General features: G+C 36.0%; 1 protein-coding gene across 1 annotated transcript in view; it reads right to left on the bottom strand.

The window, feature by feature from the left end:
- The window catches only part of LOC149806612 (succinyl-CoA:3-ketoacid coenzyme A transferase 1, mitochondrial-like), a 101,953-nt gene extending 79,149 nt beyond the window's left edge, over nucleotides 1-22,804 (bottom strand). The window contains exons 1-4 of the mRNA XM_089955616.1: nucleotides 22,659-22,804; nucleotides 16,950-17,058; nucleotides 12,781-12,914; nucleotides 10,088-10,180 (exon numbers count right to left, since the gene is read on the bottom strand). Coding sequence (XP_089811742.1) covers nucleotides 10,088-10,180; nucleotides 12,781-12,914; nucleotides 16,950-17,058; nucleotides 22,659-22,745 — 423 coding nt within the window. The 5' untranslated portion in view covers nucleotides 22,746-22,804. The remainder of the gene's footprint in view (nucleotides 1-10,087; nucleotides 10,181-12,780; nucleotides 12,915-16,949; nucleotides 17,059-22,658) is intronic.
- Nucleotides 22,805-24,089: the final 1,285 nt, after the last annotated feature.

The raw sequence follows: 24,089 nt of genomic DNA, 5'->3' as shown, positions 1-24,089 counted from the left end.
AGGCTGGGAGTGTGTACATGTATTATGGCTGGGTAAGTAAAATTGAAGAACTACTAAAAAAGTTTATACTTCAGATATGTTACCTGATCATAATACGATATGATAAGCATGTCCATAGATTTGTTACTGAAGATACCAGCTAAGAAAATCCCAAAGAAGAATGTAAATGTCAGGGGACTTTGTTCCCACTGCCTTCTGAGATAGTTCACCACAATGGAGCTGTTGACAGAATGAGAACACCCTTTCCATGTATCTTCTCTTGCCATGAATACAATGCCTTCATTAAACCTTTCATCTCCAAGTTATTAATATGAAACAGACAATCCTGATTGAAACACTGTCCACTGTCTGCATGGAATGACGGAGAAAGATGTGCATCCTGGCCTGTTGTGCTCATGTCCATATAAACTGACAACTACATGGCTGTACCTGCAAAGGCCCACTTGATGTAAGGCAAGTGATGTTCTCCAATTCCTGAGATGGAGCCCTATATGCATTATTTGTTCCAAGGAACAAAGTTTTGGCTGCCATTGGGATGACAGTATCATTGCAATGACCTCATAAATAGGCAACATAAGACGACGATGTCCACTGTCACATTGATTTAGGTAAAGGTCTCTCTAGCTGAGAGATGGGTTTTTTTGGGTGAGAACTGAAGCTATTGGGTGCAATTGGTCCATAGTAGGAACTGGGCACAAAGGCACTAACTGGCCATATAGTGGCATGGATCTGTCATGGTACTATACCGCCAGTGGATGTCTTTCCTCAGAGCGGGTACGTGTACAGATGTGGGCATGGAATACTTAATATTAGATCATTATAAGCGGTCCTCTCTGGTATATCTGAAAGGTGTATTGGGTTCAGTACTGACCGTGAGCAATCTACATCTGATGGCATGAAGAGAAATTGGGGTGGAATGATACCCTTTTCTGAGCTTTTGTTGAAACTGATTGTCAAGAACCTTAGCTTTTAAGTTTTAATGGATCTTCAGGACAATTTCCCCAGATAAGCACCTGTATCGAGTAGATTAGGTGGCACAATTGACCATGCAGCAAGATGGGTGCACTGTGGCACTCTGTGTTGAATGAACCTTAACAGTACAAGTACACTGATGTCAATACATCGTATGGGATGGTCATCAACATAAGCATGCCAATAATTAATCATGTGGCTGGTTGGTCTTTTGCTGTTTAGCATGTCAACAAATGCTGTAACTTTGGACCAAGCTGTTGATGGAGAAGGAGGAGGGGAGCGAAACTCTGGAGGTAACAAGTGAAAGACTTCTTCGATTGACACTTGGAAGGTTGAGTCTTCTCCTGTGATTGAGATCAAACCAAGACGACGGAGCATGTGAGCACACTTCATCATGTCTACAAGGCAAATCTGACATGTGAGCATACTCCATCATATCTAGGTGAACAAGGCAAATGACATGTGAGCATACTCCATCATGTCTAGGTGAAATCTGACATGTGAGCATACTCCATCATATCTAGGTGAACAAGGCAAATCTGACATGTGAGCATACTCCATCATGTCTAAGTGAAATCTGACAATGTGAGCATACTCCATCATATCTAGGTGAACAAGGCAAATCTGACATGTGAGCATACTCTATCATATCTAGGTGAACAAGGCAAATCTGACAAGTGAGCATACTCCGTCATGTCTAGGTGAAATCTGACATGTGAGCATACTCTGTCATGTCTAGGTGAAATCTGACATGGAACTGGAGAAGATAGTCTAAGAAGTGGCCCATCATGCTCACAATATGTCCTGATTGGGATTTGATCACTAAGTGAATGATCTCTTTGAGTGACAAAGGAATGAGATTATTGTGGATCCATGTCCTGGAACACTAATTTGGGCACTGGATGTACTGTGTGACATGTCCTGATCCACAAAAGTGCCTTGTAGTATGGAATAGGCAAACTCCTCAAAGACCATCTGTCTTTTGTCTTTAAAAAAATGGTAAAATGTTTTGATGGAACAGTACCATTTTCTCTTTCATGGTATTGTGCTATACTTTGTGTTGAGATTGGTTTGGGGATATTTTATCCACAGAAATGGTCCATACAGCTTAAACAAAGATCATCTGATCAAATGTAGTAGTAACTTGTTGCGATCTGAGACTCCAGTTTAGATGGGAAAATGCCATTTAATCTTGCATGACACTGTGCTGTTAATTGTGTCAGTACAGGTTAGGGGATATTTGATCCACAAAACCTCTGGTGGGTGAGATAATATTTGTGTAAGTTTGCTTTCATCTCCAAATAAGTCGATAAAGGCCTACAGTCTTTAGCTTACATTGCATCATCAAATGTGGGGTGAGATAGGTTAACTTCCAAACAGCTGGTAAGTAAGGTCACCTCTGAATGGAAAAGACTTGAGAATAAAGTGAAGCTACATTCCCTGGGTACTGTGGCACTAAGCTAGGCATCATGTATAGTGAGTGCCCTATGGCACTATATGGGTAGAGCTGATCCTGATTCCCTGTATTAAGTGTGTTCAGCAAACTGGACACAGATCATTTGCATGGTTGTTGTTGTTGTTGTGGGGTTTAACGCCATTTTTCAGCACACAATAGGCTATGCATGGCAGCCAGTATTATTGGTGGACAAAGAACCCAGGAAAATCCCAGGAAGAACCACCGACCCACGAGAAGCTACTGGCAAGCTTTCTCACATACATACATTAGCCGAATCCTAGACTTTAACCCATGCAGACAGAGGTGAGATGGCAGTGATCCATAACGGAGAATGCTTAAGACCACTTGGCCACTTGGGGCTCCCATTTGTCTGGTATCTGACATTGGATGACTGGCTGTTGTACTGACCTATTGCAGTCAGAGTCTGTTTGTGGTGGAACACTGGCCACTGTACTTGGCATGACACTGTCTAGATTAACCTAGGACAGAGTATGGGGTATTTGATCCATTTAGCTGGTCTGTACATCAGAATTGCAAAAGTGTACCGTATTTCACATGATTTTTCATACATGAGAAAATAATTATTAATTTCAGTGTACGAAAAATTATATGTAAAATAAATAATTATCATTTTATGGTTCTGACCGTGTACAAAAAATAAAGGGATCATACCCGAACAAGTTCTACAGAACACGCGCTACTCAACAACCTAACGGCACAAATGTACAAAATAAACATATATTTTCTGTCTCATTCTGCTCTCAACTCAAGAATCCAATTACAATAAAAATAAAAGTACTCAAAAAGATTTTTGTTTGTTTCTAGAGAGAGAGAGAAAGAGAGAGAGCATAATGTCTCAGTGTGCAAGGTCATCTGCATTTAGAGCATACTTCTTTGTAGCTGTTATGTTGTGTAATGTTGGCAAAATGATTCAGATGGCCTGAACATGTAGGGGTATTATTTATTTGTAAATTGTACGCAATGATCTGAGTCCAAGTTGTCAAGAAACTAAGTGCAACTTGTATTCTTACATCAACAACCTCATTTTCAAATTACCATAATAAATTGAATGGACTAAAAAACATATTTTAGTTAATGCAAGCTAGTGTGTATGTGAGGGAGAGAAAGATAGAGAGGAGACAAAATTTTGTCAGTGTACAAGACTGTATTTATTCAAAGCAGTTTTTAATTGTAGCTTTTGCAAAAGAGAAAAAAGACTTATTTCCAGTTATCTGAAAAGTGTCATAATCCTCATGTATTAGGACACAGCTATATTCTATTATCAATAAACACCTCATTCTTGTTTTAATGATATACATTGTTACAATAACCACATGGATATGCAGTGTTATTTACATGCGAATTAAATATGCTTAGAGCTTTGGTTATTCCAGATGAAACCAGATAAAGGGCAAGATTCGACAGAAGAGGTCAAATCACCGAGGCCACCAGTAGGGAAATGAGGCTCTCTTTAGGGAAATGAAAATCTGTCAATGTGCTGTTGTCCATACAGCAGAAGATGTTGTAAGGACAAGCGATTATACACATTACTTGTTATTCGAACTCACCAATTAAGATAACATTAGAAGGGTATATTGTAGAACAGATTCATAACAAATGTTAATTATTTCCAAGTTAAAACAGTAGAAGCACTTAATAGACTGTATATGTAGGAATCGATTTAACGACGTCTGTGACTTTCAAATTGATGATAGAAAATGACAAGGTTTTATAACTTATTTTTGTATGACTATAAAGAGTGTGTGTGTGACTTGGATTTTTAATGCAGCTTTATAAACATTTCAGTCATATCGCTACGCTGTCTGCAGTGTGGCAGTTTAAAGTAATGTCTAGCACTGGGGTATCATGCTGCAGACATGTAGCATGATGTCCCACCCAGTTACATTATCCTCACACCTGGACGACCAGTCCTAACACTAACCTCTTAATGCTGAGCACCAAGCGAGGCAACTGTTAGTACCATTTCTGTAAGTCTTTGGTATGACTTGGCTGGGGATCAAACCCATGACCTCATGCATCCGAGGTGGACACTCCAACCACCAGGCCACCAGAGCGGTTGACTATAATGAACAATGTGACTAGTGCATCATTGGTCTGTGGTCTTCACTGTAGCATGTACCCAGATATAATTTGTGTTGGATAAGAAAACATCACTGGGCCTCTTAACTCATTTGTAAAATGCATTTGGAGTTTTATTATGGTGACGGACTTAATAAGAGAACCAATTAATGATAATTAAGGATTATGTTCTGTGAAGGCCTTTGTCCGATAATAACACCAGCAGATGTTGTAATGACAATACGAGAGCTTATGCATCAATCATTGTATTTTCTCAGCAATAATTCATTATTCATTTTTGTAAAAACAAAATGGCTATACGGTATCTTCAATCTTTTTTGCAAATGAAAATATGTTATATCTGATAATTTAAATGATTTTTCAAAACAAAATAAGTGATATGTACAAAAAAATGATACATTTAAATAATTATTAGTCTGATAACTGGACTGTGTATGAAAAATTAAAGGGTATGAAAAAATACATGAAATAGTGTAACTATGTGGTTTACTTTTATCTTGATCATGCTCAATGGCCGGTGATAAAGGCAATTGGGTGTTGAGCCCATGCAGTGAATGACCTACTAGTTCTGCCAAGAAAGGCTAATTATAATGTGATGGTGAGAGAGGAATCAGAGCTGTTGCTGACTGCAATAGCCTGGATCACTTTGTAGTTGATGAACCATTTAGAGTGCGATACTGAGATGTCAGCATGCAAACTGATGACATCATCCCTCAAGGTGCGCTTTTGCAACTTCCCTTCTAGTATCCCCAGTACTACAGCCCATCAATTTTCTGTCCATAATATACAAGTTTAACATGTACATGTAGATTGGCAACCAGCACAAGCTATGCCTGTAGAGTGGTTGTCAGTTCCATGTTTAGAATGTTTACAAAGCTTACACCTGGTCTTGCCCATGATCTAAATCTGTGAGACAAAACATGGCAGACAGTATATACAGTTGTTTTGATACTGTTAAGAGTCTATGCTCTTAAAATAAGTAACAGTTAAGAGTGAAAAGCAACAAGCTTTGTAACATTCAACAGATAATTTATTTTCCTAGAATACAAAGTGAAAATGAAAAAAAAAGAACTTACAGTATTGCAAATTAAATCCCCAAATAATTCTAGAATTACAGAAGAATTATTAGAAATCAAAACTGAGTTCAACTCTGAAGGTGACCTGTATAGTGCTGATGTGACAACAGTGTCTTGTTGGATCACAATAATATAATTCCAGGTTTGAATTCACAATAAATCCCAGTGAATGTTTCCATCCTATAATGTTATCAGAGCAATTTTTGTATTTCCAGAGGTAAATCACTTAGACTGAATAATTAGACGAAAAAAATTCCAGCCCAAATTAACTACTGGTCACAACAATAATACAAATTGAGTTTGCTACATCTTAAGCACGATTTAACGATCTTTCCAGTAAGAAGATTATAGTCTTCTACTTGACCTCAGGTCACAATTAGCATTTTCTGAAAAAAAATATTACCTAACGGAAAATAACCTTCTAGAAAGTCTTAACATTTACAAAATAAAACGTTAGCTATAATTAGCAGTCTGTTACTAAAATCATAATATAAAATGTATATAAAACAACAGGCTGAACTGGCAATTCATAAGGAATTTCCAAAGTTCACAGATTGAAATAAATATATTTACTACAAAACCAAAATCAATAACTCAGGCTATGTAAAAGATGAACTTAATTTTGGACAAGGTCAAGTCAAACATACAATGTTACAGCACAATAGCATATAATGAAATAAAACGATGCAAATTAAATATACATAACAATACTTATAAAATGGACACTATAAAATCAATTGTAAAACAATGTTACCAGAAGGAAAGGCCAAATGATGGCCTACAGAGGTAAAATCAATAAAGTATCATGCATGTATCTATGAAGCAGACTCTAAAACTAGAGTAATATAGAAAACTTACCTGTACATATCCTACTGTAGTGTAACCTATACAACAAATATTATACGAGTTTTCTACCAGACCTGTACATAATTAAATACTGCTAAAGCAATGTGTTGGGACACACCAACAACCCATGCAGGCATATACAAAGGATGACTGTGAGGACAGCAAAGTGATGACACTGAAAAGCCTGAAACTTTGTGAGCGAAGAAAGAGAGATTAAAATGTTGGCAACTTAGAATATACCTCCCTGAGAAGAGAATATTCCTCAAACTTGGTTTAAAGTAGAAAACTTCCAAAATGTTTGCACATGAATTGCAATGCCTCGCTGCTTGTGGACAGCATGCTAATGTGCATGAAAGGAAGCAGTAACTTAAGTATTCACAGGACATGGCACCAACCACTGTATCAAGGGGAGATAATTCTATCAACTGTAACTTAGGTGGTCAGATATATTTTTGAGATGTGTAGCTAAAATGTTATAGCCTAGGATGGCTGGATTTACGAGGTAGCAGTAGTTCTCCTATGGTAGTATGATAGTGTGACATATTTGAAGAAGACAATTTAACTGCAGATTACTCAGTTTATTTTTCAAGCCATTGTCATGTCCCACAATGAATCTGGTACTCCAGGTACAAGTTCGTAGTGATGGTAATCATTTTCAAAATTGGTGACAACTGGTAGTTTCATTCAACAGATAAACAATAGAATATAATATCTGATAATCAGATCACAGCTGATGAAATCTTAAACTGATATTCAAAAGATACATGAATGGTCCAATTGTTGGCTAGATACATTTCATCCATATAAGAATAAATGCTAATAACATGAAAACAGAACCAAAACCATTCTATATTATGCATGGCTGAAACAAACTTACAAGAAGTCACTCTGCACAAACATTTGAGCGTTTCATTAAACACTGATGCTGCTTAGCACACACACACATTAAATACATTTCTGACAAAGCTGAATTGTTTAAAAAGTCTCAAATTCAAACTAGATAGATTATCATTGGGAAAAATGTACAAATCTTATATTGTTCCAACTTTTGACTATGCCAATCCCATTTGGGACAATTGTATAATGCATGAGAAAGAATTTCTAGTAAAATTAAATGTTGAGGCGATGAGAATAATAATGGGTGCAACTAAAAGTGCATCTCCTTTACAACAGTACTGTGAAACCAGCTGAGAAAGTCTAAACTCTTGCTGTTACAAGCATAAATTGCTGCAGTTATTTAAACTTTACCACAGACTGCCTCCCACATATCTTCAAGATTTGATTTAACCTTTATTTACAGAATGCACGACCTACTCCATTCGATCTTCAAATGATCTTCAACCCCCAATGTGTAGAACAACCTTGTTATATAATTCATTTCTACCATCTACAATTCAACTATGGAACTTGTTACCCACTGAAGTAAGAAACAACCCTTCAATATGTAATTTTAAAGCCTATTTGAACCACAATAAAAAAAACCACTCCATGTTGATTGAATGTCTCAGATCATGCATGCTAGGCTAAGAAGAAAGTGAAGTACCTCAGGCTAAGAACAATGTGTAGTAACTTCAATTTATGAACAAATCATGTATCTAATAATAAGTGCTAATCCTGAGGTGAAATTGAGAATGCAAAGCACTTTATTCCAGACTATTCCAAATTTTCAAATTTTAGAGATCAAATCCTATGCATACTCCCTTTCGCTCTTACAAATGAGACATTATTAACTGGCCACCCTATGTTAACTTTAGAAGAAAAGATTTTTTTTTTAACTGTGCAAAATTATATTAGGATGACCAAGAGACTTAAACAACTGACTGAACTCACAACCTTTTGAAATGCAATTAATAGTTCTTATTCATTGTTATGCTTTGTATCTAAGTTGATGCACATTTTCTGTACCGGCACCGAGATCAATGATGTTATATTTTTTACTACGTCTGTGGAGACAGTGCTTTCTACTGAATACCCAAAATCATATGTTTGTATACTGAACTCAGTGCTAGAACTCATTAGGCCCCAGTTTCACTAAAATTCTCAAACTGCATTAGAAATGTTTAACTGTTCTTGAGCAATGCTAAATAACATTCCATGAAATAATTTAATGCTGACTGAGAACCATGATATTGTTTGTGTTGATGAAGTGACACACAACACATAACAGGCACAATCAGAATATGTTGAATGGTTCTTAAGCTATGCTGAATGCAAGCAATGTTTCAAGGTTCCACATGAAGAAAACAATTTCTTTGACATGTGACATAACTCTGTCTAAAATGGAATCGATAATACTAAACCCATAAAAGCACATGAAAGTCTATAAGACATTGCTATTACCAAATTGCATTTGAATAAGTTGAATGGTTCTTGAGCTATGCTGGTTACAAGCAACATATCATGTGAAAATATCCAGTTCCCTGTCATGGACCATAACTCTTTCAAACAATGAGCTGATGAGACAAAATCCATACATGTTAATTGAGGAGACAATACTCATACCATATTGCATCATCAGAATATGCTGGCTACATCATACCATATTGCATCATCAGAATATGCTGGCTACATCATACCATATTGCATCATCAGAATATGCTGGCTACATCATACCATATTGCATCATCAGAATATGCTGGCTACATCATACCATATTGCATCATCAGAATATGCTGGCTACATGAATCTGCTGTAAGGGAGATTTGACCCTGAGGACAATGGGTAATAACTCTATCAAAATTGGACCATAACTTCTTAACAGGTAGTTCATGTACTACATGGTATTTGGTATAAAGCTTGCAGAGCTCTGATGGTTACAAGAAGTATGAACAGACAGGCAGACAGACAGATGGAAAATCATGATTACAGTAGGCTCCCACATCTTGCAATGGATGAAGTCACAGACCTTATTTTGAAGCATTGCAATTGGGCACCATAATAATCAGTCACAGACCTTATTTTGAAGCATTGCAATTGGGCACCATAATAATCAGTCACAGACCTTATTTTGAAGCATTGCAATTGGGCACCATAATAATCAGTCACAGACCTTATTTTGAGGCATTGCAATTGGGCACCATAATAATCAGTCACAGACCTTATTTTGAGGCATTGCAATTGGGCACCATAATAATCAGTCAAAGACCTTATTTTGAAGCATTGCAATTGGGCACCATAATAATCAGTCAAAGACCTTATTTTGAAGCATTGCAATTGGGTGCCATAATAATCAGTCACAGACCTTATTTTGAAGCATTGCAATTGGGCACCATAATAATCAGTCACAGACCTTATTTTGAGGCATTGCAATTGGGCACCATAATAATTAGTCAAAGACCCTATTTTGAGGCATTACAATTGGGCACCATAATAATCAGTCAATGACCTTATCCTGAGGCATTTCAATTGGGCACCATAATAATCAGTCAAAGACCTTATTCTGAAGCATTTCAAGTCAACTAAGAATCAATGTTGTGCACAGGTTACACATGACAAACAATAAACCCTCCAAATGTAAGACATTGACATAAATATTAAGAAAAAGTGAAGACAAAAGAAAAAGCACATGATTTTTGCTAACAAACTATGGCTGACATTCCAGTTGCAGAAGGTTTTAATGTGCAAGCATAATCATTACCTGTGGTGTCAACTCAACTTCTAATTCTCCTGATAGATACTGCCTCTCAAACTCGGCATTCTCTCCTACATATGATGAAATCATACGTTTTATCTGAAATTGTGGAATTATAGTATGAATTATGGGAGCAACAGCTGTATTTTGTAATGAATCTGAAATATATTTGATGAACATTAAATTTAACCTCAAAAAAAATTGTGATAATGCTCTATTTCCTGTTAATTGCTAATGAAAATGTGTGCCATGTTAAAGTTGTGTTATAAAAACACGAAATCTACTCATTCACAGACGGGTACAAAGATTTTATCCAAACAAAAGCTGATAATAAATGCTGTGTGCTGTATTTTTGGGGCAAAAATATGCAAAATAGAGGGAGGTTTAGAAAGCTATGTTCAAATGTGGGCAATGGAGGGAGGTTTAGAAAGAAAGTTATAAATGTGGGCAGTTTTTGTTGTTGTTGTTGTTGTTGTTGTAGGGTTTAACCCCATTTTTCAGCACATGATAGGCTATAGGTGGTGGCCAGTATAATGGTGGAGGAAGAACCCGGGAAAACCACCGGAAAGAACCACCGACCCACGAGAAGCTGCTGGCAAGCTTTCTCACATACCCACATTGTCCTAATCTGGGACTCGAACCGATGCAGACAGAAGTGATGATCCATAATGGAGAGCGCATTAGACCACTTGGTCACTCAGGGCCAAATGTGGGCAGTAGAGAAAGGTCTAGAAAGCCATGTTGAAATATGGTCAATAGAGGGAGGTTCAGAAAGCCAGGATGAAATATGGGCAATAGAAAGAGGTTCAGAAAGCCAGGTTGTAATGTGGGCAATACAGGGAGGTTTAGAAAGCCAGGTTGAAATGTGGGTAATAGAGGGAGGTTTAGAAAGCCAACATGAAATATGGGGAATAGAAGGAGGTTCAGAAAGTCAGGTTGAAATGTGGGCAATATAGGGAGATTTAGAAAGCCAGATTGAAACATGGGCAATAGAGAGAGGTTTAGAAAGTAAGGATGAAATATGGGCAATAGAAGGAGGTTCAGAAAGTCAGGTTGAAATGTGGGCAATACAGGGAGGTTTAGAAAGCCAGGATGAAATATGGGCAATAGAATGAGGTTCAGAAAATCAGGTTGAAGTGTGGGCAATACAGGGAGGTTTAGAAAGCCAGGTTGAAAAGAGGGTGGTTTAGAAAGCCAAGATGAAATACGGGCAATAGAAGGAGGTTCAGAAAGTCGGGTTGAAATGTGGGCAATATAGAGAGGTTTAGAAAGCCAGATTGAAACATGGGCAATAGAAAGAGGTTTAGAAAGCCAGGCTGAAATATGGGCAATAGAAGAAGGTTCAGAAAGTCAGGCCAAAATGTGGGCAATACAGGGAGGTTTAGAATGTCAGGATGAAATATGGGCAACAGAAGGAGGTTCAGAAAGTCAGGTTGAAATGTGGGCAATACAGGGAGATTTAGAAAGGATAAAATATGGGTAATAGAAGGAGGTTCAGAAAGTCATGTTGAAATGTGGGTAATACAGAGAGGTTTAGAAAGCCAGATTGAAACAGGCAATAGAGGGAGATGTAGAAAGCCAGAATGAAATATGGGCAATAGAAGGAGGTTAAGAAAGTCAGGTTGAAATGTGGGCAATACAGGGAGGTTTAGAATACCAGGTTGAAATGTGGGCAATAGAAGGAGGTTTAGAAAGCCATGATGAAATATGGGTAATAGAAGGAGGTTCAGAAAGTCAGGTTGAAATGTGGGCAATAGAGGGATGTTTAGAAAACCAAGATGAAATGTGGGCAATAGAGGGAGGGTTAGAAAGCCAGGTTGAAACATGGGCAATAGAAAGAGGTTTGCCAAGATGAAATGTAGGCAATAGAGAGAGGTTTAGAAAGCAGGATGAAATATGGCCAATAGAAGGAGGTTCAGAAAGCCAGGTTGAAACATGGGCAATATAGAGAGGTTTAGAAAGACAGAGATACAGCATATGTAGCCCTGAAAACAAAAGTATCCAGCAAGGCTTGTGTACCTGTCTACTCAGCTTTATCCAGCTTCCATCAACCAACTATTATGTCTATATCACACTATATAAAAAATGATCACTTTCCTTGCTTTAAATAACTCGAGTCTCTTCTATGGGCTATACAGTGCTAGAAATAAATGCATTATCAATTCATTAATCCAATGCAATTATCTACAGCCTAGTTATTCAAATGTTTGAAGATGGTTAAGTTGTGTTGCTGTGTATTGTAATCTGAAAATGAACATTTGTTTCACATTCATCCAATTAAACTTAATTATCTATCTTTTTAATTAACTTCTATATAAAATGACGGGTGAACAAGAATGCCATGTAAAAGATCCTTGGCAATACTTTCTTTTCTGATAGCTGTGTTTATGTACTATGTTGAATGCAATGACCTTCATCTTTTAACTGAGAACAGGTTGTAATGAATTCCAAGAACTTCTGTCCCCTGGGATCAATACAAAAATAACCAGTCTAAATGGGAAGTTTAACACTAATGCATTATTTTTCGTATGACAAGCCCAAGGAGTCAGCCTTGCACATTCTTTTAAAGTGGTGTTAGGCTCATCTGAGGAAACAGCTTTACTTAAATGAAAAAAAGTAAAATTGTATTAAGTCAGAGATGACTGATCACTAAAGATGGCCTCATCATAGAAGAGTACAACTATCATGTTCAAATTCACCTGTCTCTTTTTAAGCAGCAGTCCAAGACCAAAGTCATCAACCCCAGCATTGTTACTGACTGCGATGAGTCCAGTCACTCCTGTCTGCAGGAGTCCATCTATTAGGTTCTCAGGGATGCCGCATAAACCAAAGCCTGAAATGCATTGAAAGCAAATTTCAAAGTTTCAATTATTCTAAGAGAATCATCTCTTCACGTTTCTTTGTGTGTATGTGTGTGTGTGTGTGCAGATGCAAGCATGCAAGTTAAGAAATCAAGTTGGATGGCTTAATATTTTTAAAGAGGTCTTTTACATAGGTTAGTAAGAAAAACTGAAAATAAAAAACAGTCCATGTAACTGGGTTAGGTACTGAGGGATTGTAACTGAGTACAGAAAGTCCTAATCAGTTAATGTTTAAGATTATCTCAATTATGTGTGCATGTGAGAAACTTTATAATTACAGACATATGTATTTCCATATTTTTTGTAACTCCTAGCACATAATTTTATCTCATTTTTGTCATTTTATTCATGAATGTAAAATTTACACATTATCTTTAGCAAAATTTTGCCTACATGACTAGGGTCTGTATTAGGAATAATAACAGCAGAAAACTATATTGGATCTATAAATATATGCTTACATATGTGTTGACAATTACTAATAATAATCTAAATAATAAGACTGGATGACAACTTTGGGTTAATTTCTCATTGGCTGGTGTGGTTTGGATATTTCTAGAAGTAATTTCCCATTGGTTGGGCTAAGCCACATGAATCGGCAATTTCAAATTAAACTGAATAGTAAGACCTGTCATGTGGAGTGTGTTGTGAAGTATAGTCATAATAGAAGCAGTATATAAAGAGAGAAATGAGCGACCAGATTCAATCCTATTTTTGGAGTAGTTCTCATTTCTTATTTTCCCATTGTAAGTTTGCATTTGTGTTTTATGTTGTACTTAGATATTATTCGAGAGGAAAAACATTTTTTTAAAAACTTTTCAGGGGAAATAGAAAGTGCTCATTATTTGGAGTATTGTTGGAGGAACCATTGTGAATTATTCAAAGGAGTTCTGGACAATGCCATCTTCACAATGCCAAAAATATTGGCAGACCAGTACATTTCCGGTTTTTGAAATATATACAGAACTTTTCATTCTTTTGGACTTTCATAGAACTCCATCAGGATTATTTTGGATTCACTTCATAATAATGTTAAGTTCCTTTCACATTTTCATTTATAATTTTGATAATTAAATTATTTTTTAAGTTTTACAAAAAATTGTTGGTTTTGCGTCTTTCTGGTACTTAGTTTGCGACCAAAGAGTCGTAACAAGACATGCATGCATACAACAAACATCAGGGACAAGTCAACAACTCTTTGGTATTCATCCAACAGACATCAGGGACATGTCAACAAAACTAACATTATGGTATTCATACAACAGACATCAGGGACATGTCAACAAAACTAACACTTTGGTATTCATACAACAGACATCAGGGACATGTCAACAAAACTAACACTTCGGTATTCATACATCAGACGTCAGGGACATGTCAACAAAACTAACACTTTGGTATTCATAAAACAGACATCAGGGACATGTCAACAAAACTAACACTTTGGTATTCATAAAACAGACATCAGGGACATGTCAACAAAACTAACACTTTGGTAATCACACAACAGATGTCAGGGACATGACAACAAAACCCTTTGGTATTCATATAAAAGACATCAGGAACATGTCAACGAAACTAACACTTTGATATTCATACAACAGACATCAGGGACATGTCAACAAAACTAACACTTTGGTATTCATACAACAGACATCAGGGACATGTCAATAACACTAACACTTTGGTATTCATACAACAGACACCACAAACATGTCAACAAACCACTCTGGTATTCATGCATCAGATGTCAGGGACATGTCAACAAACCTAACACTTCAGTATTCATACAACAGACATCAGGGACATGTCAACAAAACTAACACTTTGGTATTCATTCATTGATTTAGATAAAGAAGATTATATATTTCAATAATAAATAGTATTATTATTTAGTATTCCTTCACTGATTTAGATAAGGAAGATTATACATTTCATTAATAAATAATATCATTATTTGGTATTCATACATTGATTTAGATAATGAAGATTATACATTTAAGTAATAAATAGTATCATTATTTGGTATTCATACATTGATTTAGATAATGAAGATTATACATTTCAATAATAAACAGTATTATTATTTGGTATACATTCAATGATTTAGAAAATGAAGATCATACATTTCAATCTTGGATAATAAATAGAATCATTTGGTATACATTCAATATATAAAAGAGAACAGATATGAAATAAAACTTTTATATCTACAACAAAATTTTGCTGGATTTTAGCTTTTTGACCTATATTTTCAATGAATTTTGCTGAATTTTTGCATTTTAGCCAACATTTAAAACAAATTTTGCTGGATTTTAGCCTCATGGTTTGTATTTACAATGAAATTTGCTGGATTTTAGCCTTTTGGCCTATAGTTACAATGAATTTTGCTGGATTTTAGCCTCATGGCCTATATTTACAATAAATTTTGCTGGATTTTAGCCTCATGGCCTATATTTACAATGGATTTTGCTGGATTTTAGCCTCATGGCCTATATTTACAATGGATTTTGCTGGATTTTATCCTCTTGGCTCATATTTAAAATGAATTTTGCTGGATTTTTGCCTCATGGCCTATATTTACAATGAATTTTGCTGGATATTAGCCTTTTGGCCTATATTTACAATGAATTTTGCTGGATTTTAGCCTCATGGCCTATATTTACAATGAATTTTGCTGGATTTTAGCATCATGGCCTATATTTACAATGAATTTTGCTGGATTTTAGCCTCATGACTTATATTTACAATGAATTTTGCTGGATTTTAGCCTTTGGGCCCATATTTAAAATGAATTTTGCTGGATTTAGCCTTTTGGCCTATAGTTACAATGAATTTTGCTGGATTTTAGTCTCATGGCCTATATTTACAATGAATTTTGCTGGATTTTAGCCTCATGGCCTATATTTACAATGAATTTTGCTGGATTTTAGCCTCATGGCCTAAATTTACAATGAATTTTGCTGGATTTTAGCCTTTGGGCCCATATTTACAATGAATTTTGCTGAATTTTAGCCTTTTGGCCTAAATTTACAATGAATTTTGCTGGATTTTAGCCTCATGGCCTAAATTTACAATGAATTTTGCTGGATTTTAGCTTTTGTGCCCATATTTAAAATGAATTTTGCTGGATTTTAGCTTTTTGGCCTAAATTTACAATGAATTTTGCTGGATTTTAGCCTCATGGCCTCTATTTACAATGAAATTTGCTGGATTTTAGCCTTTGGGCCCCTATTTACAAAGAATTTTGCTGGATTTTAGCCTCCTGGCCTATATTTACAATGAATTTTGCTGAATTTTGGCCTTTTGGTCCATATTTGCAATGAATTTTGCTGGATTTTAGCCTCATTGTCTATATTTACAATGAATTTTGCTGGATTTTAGCCTTTTGGCCTAAATTTACAATGAATTTTGCTGGATTTTAGCCTCATGGCCTATATTTACAATGAATTTTGCTGGATTTTGGCCTATTCGTCTATATTTACAATGAATTTTGCTGGATTTTAGCCTCATGGCCTAAATTTAAAATGAATTTTGCTGGATTTTAGCCTCATGGCCTACATTTACAATGAATTCTGCTGGATTTTAGCCTTTTGGTCCATATTTGCAATGAATTTTGCTGGATTTTAGCCTCATGGCCTTTATTTACATATATTTATATATTTTGCTGGATTTTAGCCTTTGGGCCCCAATTTACAATGAATTTTGCTGGATTTTAGCCTCATGGCCTATATTTACAATGAATTTTGCTGGATTTTGGCCTTTTGGTCCATATTTGCAATGAATTTTGCTGGATTTTAGCCTCATGGGAGATGCTATTCATTTTGGAATTCATCCATTTATTTAAGCATTGAAGTCTATGCCTGCATAAAGTCCAGATCCAGCATAACATCTGAAATAAATCTTCGCACGGAGGTAAGATGTGATGATAATAAACTAAGAGAACTAGACAATAAAGTATTAACAGGCTAAGATTGATCAGAAGGAAATATACAAAATACTTATACCTCCAACCAATATTTTTGCACCATTAGGAATATCTTGAACTGCCTCTAAAGCTGTCTTGTAGAATTGTGCATCTTTTCTGGAGCTAGTACTAAACTTGTAACCATTCACCTGTAATTACAACAAAAACATGGCAAGTACACCAAAAAAGGAAGTGTAACCCTTATTATGATGCCAACATATGTATTGTGAACAGGGTCATACTATTATGAGACTTCCACTAATCATAAAGTTCAGATTTAATTTTCTTGATAATTGTTATTCAACCCAAAGTCTTTTTTTCCAGGTATAGCTACGAACCAGTTGAAGGAAAACGCAATATTTTTATATCTGATACTGTGATGATAAACTAGATAGACAAATTAGATGGATGGATGGATGGATGGATGGGATGGGTGGATGGATAGATAGATAGCTAGTCCGAGACATGGATTTTCTTTTAGTTTGAAGAATACAACATTATGAACACCTGCTATATCATGTGATACTCATGAAATGCTACAATACCATACATTGTTCACACTGAAATACTACACTCTACATTCCATGACTGTCCTATTGTATTCCATATAATTATCTTGTCAAAGAAAAAAGATTATGATGACAGAATGTCTACTGCACCTATTTTTGTGTGCTGCTTGAACTATTTCAACAAGTGATATCATTCTTATAAGAAATAAAACTGGTTTACTTAAAAAACTTTTTAAAATGATAAATATTGTAAATATACAGAAGACAAAACAGCATGTATATATGTAATACAGTTGATTTTAGGGAATAAAGCAACTTGACATTTGTGAGGGGTATTGAAAAGTTCCGAATATTTTTATATAACTTTTTTGTTTCCTTGAATCCGTCAATAAATGCAATGCCAAATGATAATCCAACTTTAGTACTGCACAATAATCTGTAGTTGCATATACAATGGTCTGATACCTGCATATATATGGATATGAAATAAAATAGGACAATGACAGTGACCTACAAATATAAAAAGGACAAACAATTCTGCTACTGAGCAAAGAGCATACTGTAAAATCAGGTCACTGTTAGGGTTCTCTGTGACCAATATCAGGGCCAAAAAGGATAAAGAATGTAATTCCCGGCCATATCATACAATTATGAGGTTGTTATTTCAAAGATTGTGACCAATCCATGGAAGATGACCCATTTTCTAAATGACCATTGGTCAGAGGGAATTGGATACTCTGAAGACCATTGATGAAGATACCGGACACACAGTGAAAAGTATATTATGGGCATTAATTTGTCTGCTGTTTTTAATATACTGAAAAACCATCTGAAGCTCAGAAAGCTTTGTGCAAGATAGGTCCCATATCCATGGACAGCTTATCGAAAACAGACTCAAGTCCAAATCACTAAACACTGACCAGAGATATTTTAATGAGATTGTCACAGGTGATGAAACATGGCTTTACTTTTCTGACCATGATTCAAGAGAAAATAATACGGTCAAGAAAGGAGAAAATGAGCACTGACAAAAAACTGCTTGACATAGTCAAGAGTGTGATTTAGATTTTTAATGTAGCTTTAACACTTTTAGTCATATCGCTATGATGTCTGCAGTATGGCAGTTTATAGTGATGTCTAGTAATGGGGCATCATGCTACACCCAGTCACATTGTCCTAACACCAGACTGACCAGCCCTAACGCTAACCTCTTACTACTGAGCACCAAGCAAGGCAGCTGTTAGTACTATTTTTATGAGTCTGTGGTATATCTTGTCCGGGGTTCAAACTCGCACCCTCCCACATCCAAGGTGGATGCTCTAACCAGTTAGGCCACTGGAGCAGTCAACATATTCAACAGAGTTTCAAAAGCATTATTTTTCAATTCAAAAGGCTGATAATCCTGGTACCCATGCCTGACTTTGCAAGTGTTACATTAGATCTTTATGCCTCCAAATTGCTGTCAAAGGTGCAGAACAATACTAAGCCTACTGTCAATGCACGAGTCTGTCAATGCACAAGTACCAGAGGTCTACACTACAGGTACCTGAGGTCTACACTACAAGTACCAGAGTTCTACTCTACAAGTACCTGAGGTCTACACTACAAGTACCTGAGGTCTACACTACAAGTACCAGAGTTCTACTCTACAAGTACCAGAGTTCTACTCTACAAGTACCTGAGGTCTACACTACAAGTACCTGAGGTCTACACTACAAGTACCTGAGGTCTACACTAGAAGTACCCGAGGTCTACACTACAAGTACCCGAGGTCTATACTACAAGTACCTGAGGTCTACACTACAAGTACCTGAGGTCTACACTACAAGTACCTGAGGTCTACACTACAAGTACCTGAGGTCTACACTACAAGTACCCGAGGTCTACACTACAAGTACCTGAGGTCTACTTCACAAGAACCTGAGGTCTCGATTTACTCCATAACAATACACCAGGACATAAACCTGTCAGCTTCACAAACTGCCTTCCAAACCCTGCCACACAATACATACAGCCCTACAAGTTGTATTTGACTGAATCCCTCAATACAGCCTGATTTAGCTCAAAGTTACATTTGACTGAAACCTGTAATCAAAGAGTTGCTGAGGGGAAAATGATTTAAAAATTGCCATTCAGTTGGGAGTGCAGTTTACCAATTTAGAACACCATACCAAAAACTGAGTAAAAAATGGCATTTAATAATTGTATAAGTGTGAAAGTGCATATAGGTACATGGGAACACCATACCAAAATGTGAATACAAAATGGCATTTAATAATTGGATAAGTGTGAAAGTGCATATAGGTACATGGGAACACCATACCAAAATGTGAATAAAAAAATGGCATTTAATAATTGTATAAGTGTGAAAGTGCATATAGGTACATGGGAACACCATACCAAAATGTGAATACAAAATGGCATTTAATAATTGGATAAGTGTGAAAGTGCATATAGGTACATGGGAACACCATACCAAAATGTGAATAAAAAAATGGCATTTAATAATTGTATAAGTGTGAAAGTGCATATAGGTACATGGGAACACCATACCAAAATGTGAATACAAAATGGCATTTAATAATTGCATAAGTGTGAAAGTGCATATAGGTACATGGGAACACCATACCAAAAATGTGAATAAAAAAATGGCATTTAATAATTGTATAAGTGTGAAAGTGCATATAGGTACATGGGAACACCATACCAAAATGTGAATACAAAATGGCATTTAATAACTGTATAAGTGTGAAAGTGCATATAGGTACATGGGAACACCATACCAAAATGTGAATACAAAATGGCATTTAATAATTGGATACGAGTAAAAGTACATATAGGTAGAGCGGGAGTACATTGATGGGAAGCACTATTCAGTAACAAAGAACCCTTTTACATTTCTAAATATTCCTTAAATACTGTAGAAACCAACAACTGTAAGATTAAAATGTACATTCAAACATTGTTGTTGTTGTTGTTGTGGGGTTTAACGCCATTTTTCAGCACACGATAGGCTATACATGGCGGCCAGTATTAATGGTGGAGGAAGAACCCGGAAAACTCCGGAAAGAACCACCGACCCACGAGAAGCTACTGGCAAGCTTTCTCACATGCCCACATTGGCTGAATCTTAGACTCGAACCGCCGCAGACAGAGGTGAGATGGCAGTGATCCGTAATGAAGAGCGCTTTAGACCACTCGGCCACTCGGGGCCCCTTCAAACATTGTGTTTGCTAACCCATTACTGCATTTATTTATTTCCATCTGTTTATTTTTTTCTGCCCTTGCCAGTGAATCATTATATATAGAATAAAGTTCAGTATCTTTTTATAACTCACATTTTCTATGCAACAACAAAAAGTAGGAATACAATCTCTTACTCGACAAAAGAATACATACTTGTTAATTAATAGCAAACATACATTTATATCACATTCTGTAGGAATTCATGTAGGATATTATTAGCAGCTAAGTCTACTTACATACCACATTTATTGCTCTGTAGTGATTTGACATTAATATTGCTTTCACAAAACTTTAATGTATCAACATTTCTTACCTGAGTGTTTATTTCAGAATGTGCAGAGAAAAATTCATTTTAAACAATCAACTCTGTGTAGGAGCCCTGTATCATCTGTAATACTAAAAGATAATTTTCTTTATCTCTCAAATGATATGTTATAGAAAGGTTGTTATACATTTTCATGTTTTCTTACTATGTCATATTTGTTAAGCAAGGCTTCATTTAATTTTTTATAAATTTCTTCCAATCCCGAGGTTTAAAAAATTCACCATTCCCAAACATTATTAATTTTGTTTGAATTCTGCATAGTAAGAATAAAAGAAATTAAACTTTGTATATCATTGTTTATAAAAGACAAGCTGAACCATATATTTCAATGCACTTGTTGTAACTGCTCTGGTGGCCTAGTGGTTAGAGAATCCACCTTGGATGCAGGTCGTCGTGGGTTCGATCCCCGGCCAAGTCATACCAAAAACGTACAAAATGGTACTAACAGCTGCCTCACTTGGCACTCAGAATTAAGAGGTTAGTGTTAGCATTGGTCGGCCTGGTGTCAGGATAATGTGACTGGGTGGGAGATGATGCGGCATGATGCCCTAGTGTTAGACATCAATATAAACTGCCACACTGCAGACATTGTAGTGATATGACTGAAACATTGTTAAAGCTACGTTAAAAATCCAAATCACACACCACACACACACACATGCACTTGCTGTACCATAATGGCATGGATACAATATTTTCCAGGGATGCTGTGTAGTAACCATTCAGTTCAGAACATATAATAGAATATTTGGCCAAAACAATGTAAATTCATGGGATATATCTTTGTAGCCTTGTTTCTTTAGAAAGAGTATTTTACCTTCCCCCCCCCCATGTATTGACAGTAAAAGGTTTACAGGAAGAAAAATTGCGATGGTCGATCAGTTTTCTAATCAATGAGGTTTCGAATGCTTAATAATAGAAAGATTTGATAGGGGGCATTTTTAACCCACCATTAATAATTTACAAGAATCCACTGCTTTCACCACAAAATGAAATTACAAATAATATTCTGAAGCTCTTTAATCAGATTTTTTCCAGGTCCGGATGTTTAGATAATTATGTGTACAAGTAATTTTATCATTTATAAACCTGTCTTTAGCGAGAGAGATTTATAAATGACCAACTTGCTAAAATTGGTTCTTATTGCTTCTAACTTGTCTGTAAATTATCAAAGCAATATGATATAAAACTGAATGTAATTCAAAGAAGTTTAAAAAGTTTGTGTTTTTAGTTAATATTCTTCACTGAAAAACCATCCAAGACTTTTCTTCCGGTTCGTTTTTTCTTGTTAGCTTTGGCAAAGCAACTTCCTTCCAACGAGGGTGTGATCCATTTTATCCTATGGAAATATACTCAACCATCTTGTCAAGGTCACATAAGAGTAGCCTATTAAAAATAACCTGGTGCAAACTTTCCAACTAAGGTTTTAGAAAATCAAACATAACTGAACATCCAGGGGAAAAAAAAAAACATTTACTCCAGGACGAACACCAGTACCACCATAAAGAGACACAAAAAAACACAACTTAGGGCTAGGCAGCAACCAAGAGACCGAGAAATCAGTGTAATGGATCACCCTGCGAAGTAATTCTCATGTAGATAGAAATCTTGGCATGTACTTGTATTATGTGTGAAACAAAGTAAAAACGGCTGCAATTTTAATTTATACCTTATTTATCAAAAAGCTAGACAATACAGAGTTTCGTTGGCAAAAGTTTCTCAACAGAGGTGACGACCATAGTGATGCAGACGCCATATTTTCCGAGGGAGTTAACTCTGTCAGACGATAAGTGGCAGGTGCCCGTTTTATTGCTTGTCGGATGATAAGTAGTAGCTCATGCTCGTGTTATGCACTGTCATTACTCGGTGGTTTGTGCAGCATAGCTTTGGCAACAACAAAAAAGAAACAAATATCCACCCACCAATATGTATCTTTCTATCTATCTATCCAAGGACACGATGTTACAAACTTATTTTAAAAGAAACAGATTATTTTATGTGATTTAATTAAGTCTCATACATGTGAGGCCGATGCTATTAGCACGGATGCCGTGCACCTCTGTTGAAAAAGACTATTCGCACGGCCGCGATTGGAAAGACTATTTACACAGCAGCAGGGCGTGTAATTTACACAAAGAATTTTGTATGACTGCCACGTACATGATCTACGAAATATTCTCATTTTTGCAACAGTACCAATATTTGCAAGACACTGTAATTAATGCTTGTACAGTGCTATTCTCCTTCAAATGCGCTAGAAATATCATTTTTCAAATAATTATTAAGTCAATCTCTTGGGTGAAACATTCAATTATTGTCATTCAATCGGCGAACTTGTTCTATTATTCACTCAGAACACACACCTTTTCTTTCATTTTAAGCCCAGACGAATTGACTAACTAAAGTGTATTAAAATGTATTGGATATGTTTACCGTAGATGTTCTGCGTTGTTTTGTGTACATTCGCACATTAAAATTAAGGAAGATAATTCTTTCTGAATCAAAGGTAACAAAACATACTTAAAATGTACATTAGCCCTGTAAACGTGAGTAACGAACTTCTTTCATAATTCAAGGTATAAAAGCACATAAAAAAAAAAAAAACGCGCTGAGTGGGATTCGTTCAAGGTCTTTTGCGTAACAGGTCTGCATATTTCCACTCGACCAGTGATTACGTTGGATGATAACACTTCTTTACTTGTAGTGTCTCCAGCTATTGATAACAAATTTGGTATTGTTGTGGTAAATTTTAATTGCCCATTTCATTCTCTTTAGGAAGAACTACATACTTTTGCCGGTCTTTACTTATGTTTGCACGCCATACTTATTTTAATCCAAACTGAGATAGAAACAGATCGCAGCGCGAATATTGTTAACGGACAGCAGACAAGCCAAATTTAGTATATGATGGTCATAATAAATATGTACTATAGAACAATTTGCTTTGTTATGGTGTTTTGTAGACCGACAGTTATAATTCGCCAAACCAGTAAGGGTATTGATGTTTAGGTTATGGTTATCCGAGAGTAGTAATAGCGGGCTGTATAGCGATTAAGGAAATCTCTGTCAAAAAGGTCGTGGGCACGTATGACAACAAGGT

Source organism: Sinohyriopsis cumingii, chromosome 1 (assembly GCF_028554795.1).
Source record: "Sinohyriopsis cumingii isolate HCF-2022 chromosome 1, ASM2855479v2, whole genome shotgun sequence".
Classification (NCBI taxonomy): domain Eukaryota; kingdom Metazoa; phylum Mollusca; class Bivalvia; order Unionida; family Unionidae; genus Sinohyriopsis; species Sinohyriopsis cumingii.
The sequence above is the reverse complement of the archived record's forward strand: the minus strand, read 5'-3'. Positions and strand labels throughout refer to the sequence as shown.